Raw genomic sequence first — 3,411 nt, 5'->3', positions numbered from 1 at the left:
TTCGTACTTCAAGGCATGGAGTTCTCTATCAACTGAATTTTAGAAATCATTTATTGTTTCAGCATTTCTAGAATTAAAATTAAGTGCAAATCGATTACAATGTTTGATCAAGATAGACCAGATAGCTCAGTTGGTAGAGCACTCGCTTCACATGCAAAGGGACCAAGATCGATCCCGGGTGCAGTCGAGATTTTTTTTTTGTTGTCTCTGTTTTTGTTGATTTGTTGCTCATAATCAATTTCCGACAAACAAATCGAATTAATCGTATTAAAACCTCAAGGCACGGAGTTCTCTATCAACTGATATAAATTTTTGAAATCATTTACTGTTTCAGCATTTTTGGAATTGAAACTAGAGTGCAAATCGATCACACAATGTTTGTCAACATCAAAATGTCATCAATTTGAAACACAATCCCAGTAAATATCTCGTGTAATGTAATTTATTTCAAACAACAGAGTCCCCCGAGTGTAACCAGTGCGTTTCTTTTCACAACTAGAACATGATTAATTCTACCAGACAAGATATAAGACAATCGGCTCTTTCAATTTCAAAAGAATTCGAGCGAACAGTATATTACGTTTTGTTTTGTCATGTTATAATAAGTGTTCCAATGAACATGAAATTTGGAGATATATCTAAAAAGGCGTTTATAAAACGGTGCCAAAAAATAAATAAATAAATAAACCTAAAAAAAAAATCCCTTTATTCATCGCATAGGAGGAAATTTGTCTCTAGTGTCTATTCCAAGGACAGACTGGAATACTCCTGGCATCAGCCGCAGCGCAGCGCCGCAAATTGAGCTAGGGCGAGGCGACTTGCTCAAGGCCACACAGCCCAGCGGCGGGTGATCAAACTCGGGTATAATCGAGCTTTATATAGCGCAATATCCACTAAATGTGCTCAAAGCGCTTTACAAGGGGTCCCTGGTCAACATTTAAGCAACATTTAACATGTAGGACGGGACATGCCGCCTGTTAGGCGATATTACAATTTTTCGGACAAAGACAACGCTGTTAACGGCCAGGTACTCATTTTTACACCTGAGTACGATGAGAGAATGTGAGTAAAGAGCCTTTTCCAAGGACTCAACTATGCGTCGAGCGCGAGGCTCGAACCCTGGACTTTCCGATCAGAAAGCGAGTGTCATACCACAAGACGACATGGCCGCACGAAGCAGGGGTACGAAGCAAAGACCTTACGACTGAGCCAAATTGCCCTCCCCCCTCCCCCCTCCCCCAAGAAAGCAGAAAGAAGTATATAAGATAAAAATTATCCCCAAAATATAAGCTGCCATGACTTGGGTTCGAAATTTAGACCTCCTGGTTAGGAGGTTTGAGGTTCTATCCCCAATTGGGACAGTGTGATTTTCTTAGATGATTATTCCTTGTATTTTTGTTTCTGCTATGTCTGGTATTGGTTCACACATACATTTTTAGATCTTCATCTTAACCCACTGCTTTGTGAAGCTACTTTCAGTAAAATAACAATGTAAAATCGAATGTAAGCTTCAATTTAATTACGAAAACAGAAAAAATGGACGTTTCGGGTTTCCCCTTTATCAACAAAACAGGATGAATGATCTATAGATAGTTCGAAGATGACGTCACTCAGGTCTTTGTTATTGTTTTTTGCCATCTGCGTTTATGAGTAATGCTCACTGAACTGTATTAACCCGACTATAAAAGTTCATGGATACACACAGTTGTGTGTGTTGGTCCGTTAAACTTCCGGATGGCAATGTTATGAGCTTCTTTGCCAAGCGCATATTATCTATAGACATAGAGAGAACGAAGATGACGTCACTCAAGTCTTTGTTATTGTTTTTTGTCATCCGCGTTTATGAGTACTTCTCACTAAACTGTCTGAAGTTCATGGTTACACATATTTTTTTGTGTTGGTCCGTTATACTTCCGGTTGGCAATGTTTTGAGTTTCTTAGCCAAGTGCATACTATAGATCGTATGCGCTTGGCTAAGAAGCTCATAACATTGCCATCCGGAAGTATAACGGACCAACACACAAAACTGTGTGTATCCGTGAACGTTTATAGTCAGGTTCAGTGAGCATTATTCATAAACGCGGATGGCAAAATACTATAACAAAGACCTGAGTGACGTCATCTTCGAACTATCTATAGGGAAACGATCAAATAATACAGACTTAGCTTGAACTGTGTACCAGTGTAGAAACTTGTCGCAACGAGGTAGTTCGCTACATCAATCGATGTGACTGGCGGTATAGTAGATAATTAATGTACTTTCGGTTATCAGAACTGAAATCATGTGCACGCAGGGTCAAACCGACGTGCACTTATTTTTCAGGTCTAATAACCAAATTCATTATGGGCTAATTGCTGTAATGGAATTCTAAAAAAAAATAAATTAAAACATGACGCAACATATAGGGAATGAGATTAGCGGAAGAGTTGCGAGGACGAGAGACGCATGCACACAACCAACATGACGTTCTCTCTCTAATAACTTTTCGGCCGGTGACGTCAAAGACTATGGGTGACGTCCAATCAAGGGACGTTACTCTTCCGCTAATCTCATCCCCTATTGTCCATTACAACAATCCGAATGCGTGTCATAGCATTAGACTACATAGATGGCCGCACAATGATGAGGATATGTGTTGATGGTGATGATGACATTGATCACACGTGCATGATGCTGCTGAAGAGGACCAATGCTGTTGACTTCGGTACTTGATAACAATATATACTAATCGTCACGTATATTATGTGCTCTTGTGGTATGACACGCGTGGTGGAATTGGGTATTTGATAGCAATATGTATTATATCGTCACGTATATTATGTGCTCTAGTGGTATGACACGTTGGTGGAATTGGGTATTTGATAGCAATATGTACTATATCGTCACGTTTATGTGCTCTTGTGGCATGACACTCGCTTTCGGATCGGAAGGTCCTGGGTTCGAGTCTTGTTCGGCGCATAGTTGATCCTTGGAACAGGTTCTGAACTCACATTCTCTCACAGTACGCAGGTATAAAACGAGCACCTGGCAGTTAACAAAGTTGTCTCTGAAAACAAAAAAATTAACATCGCCTAACAGGCGTCATGTCTCGTTCTATCATAATATGTTCGTGTTACTATTGGTCAGGGACGCTTCTAAATCGCTTTGAGCACGTTGAGTGGATATTGCTCTATATAAAACTTGAAGAATTTTTGTTTGTTTATATCAATCTCCCATAGCGTCATAACAAGGTACTCCATTTAGAAATGCTGACTATATAATGTAAAGCCAATGAAATTCTACACAAACTGTCTCAAAATATTCAATAGCGCAATGAGATCAAAAGAATTCACAGATCAATATATAAATATTTTGATATTTATTTACATGTTAACTCATTCGACATCATAATTTTATAATTGTAAACATAA

At 39.1% G+C, this 3,411-nt stretch overlaps 1 protein-coding gene across 1 annotated transcript in view; it reads left to right on the top strand.

Annotated features, from left to right (window-relative positions):
* The first annotated feature begins 2,581 nt into the window (after positions 1-2,581).
* LOC144959211 (uncharacterized) overlaps positions 2,582-3,411 on the top strand; it is a 45,163-nt gene continuing 44,333 nt past the window's right edge. Inside the window, exon 1 of the mRNA XM_078891752.1 lies at positions 2,582-2,705. Coding sequence (XP_078747878.1) covers positions 2,582-2,705 — 124 coding nt within the window. The remainder of the gene's footprint in view (positions 2,706-3,411) is intronic.

Source organism: Berghia stephanieae, chromosome 13 (genome assembly GCF_034508935.2).
Source record: "Berghia stephanieae isolate SIO BIC M18660-M18661 chromosome 13, UCSD_Bste_1.3, whole genome shotgun sequence".
NCBI classification, from domain to species: domain Eukaryota; kingdom Metazoa; phylum Mollusca; class Gastropoda; order Nudibranchia; family Aeolidiidae; genus Berghia; species Berghia stephanieae.
This window is presented reverse-complemented; position numbering and strand designations above follow the sequence as displayed.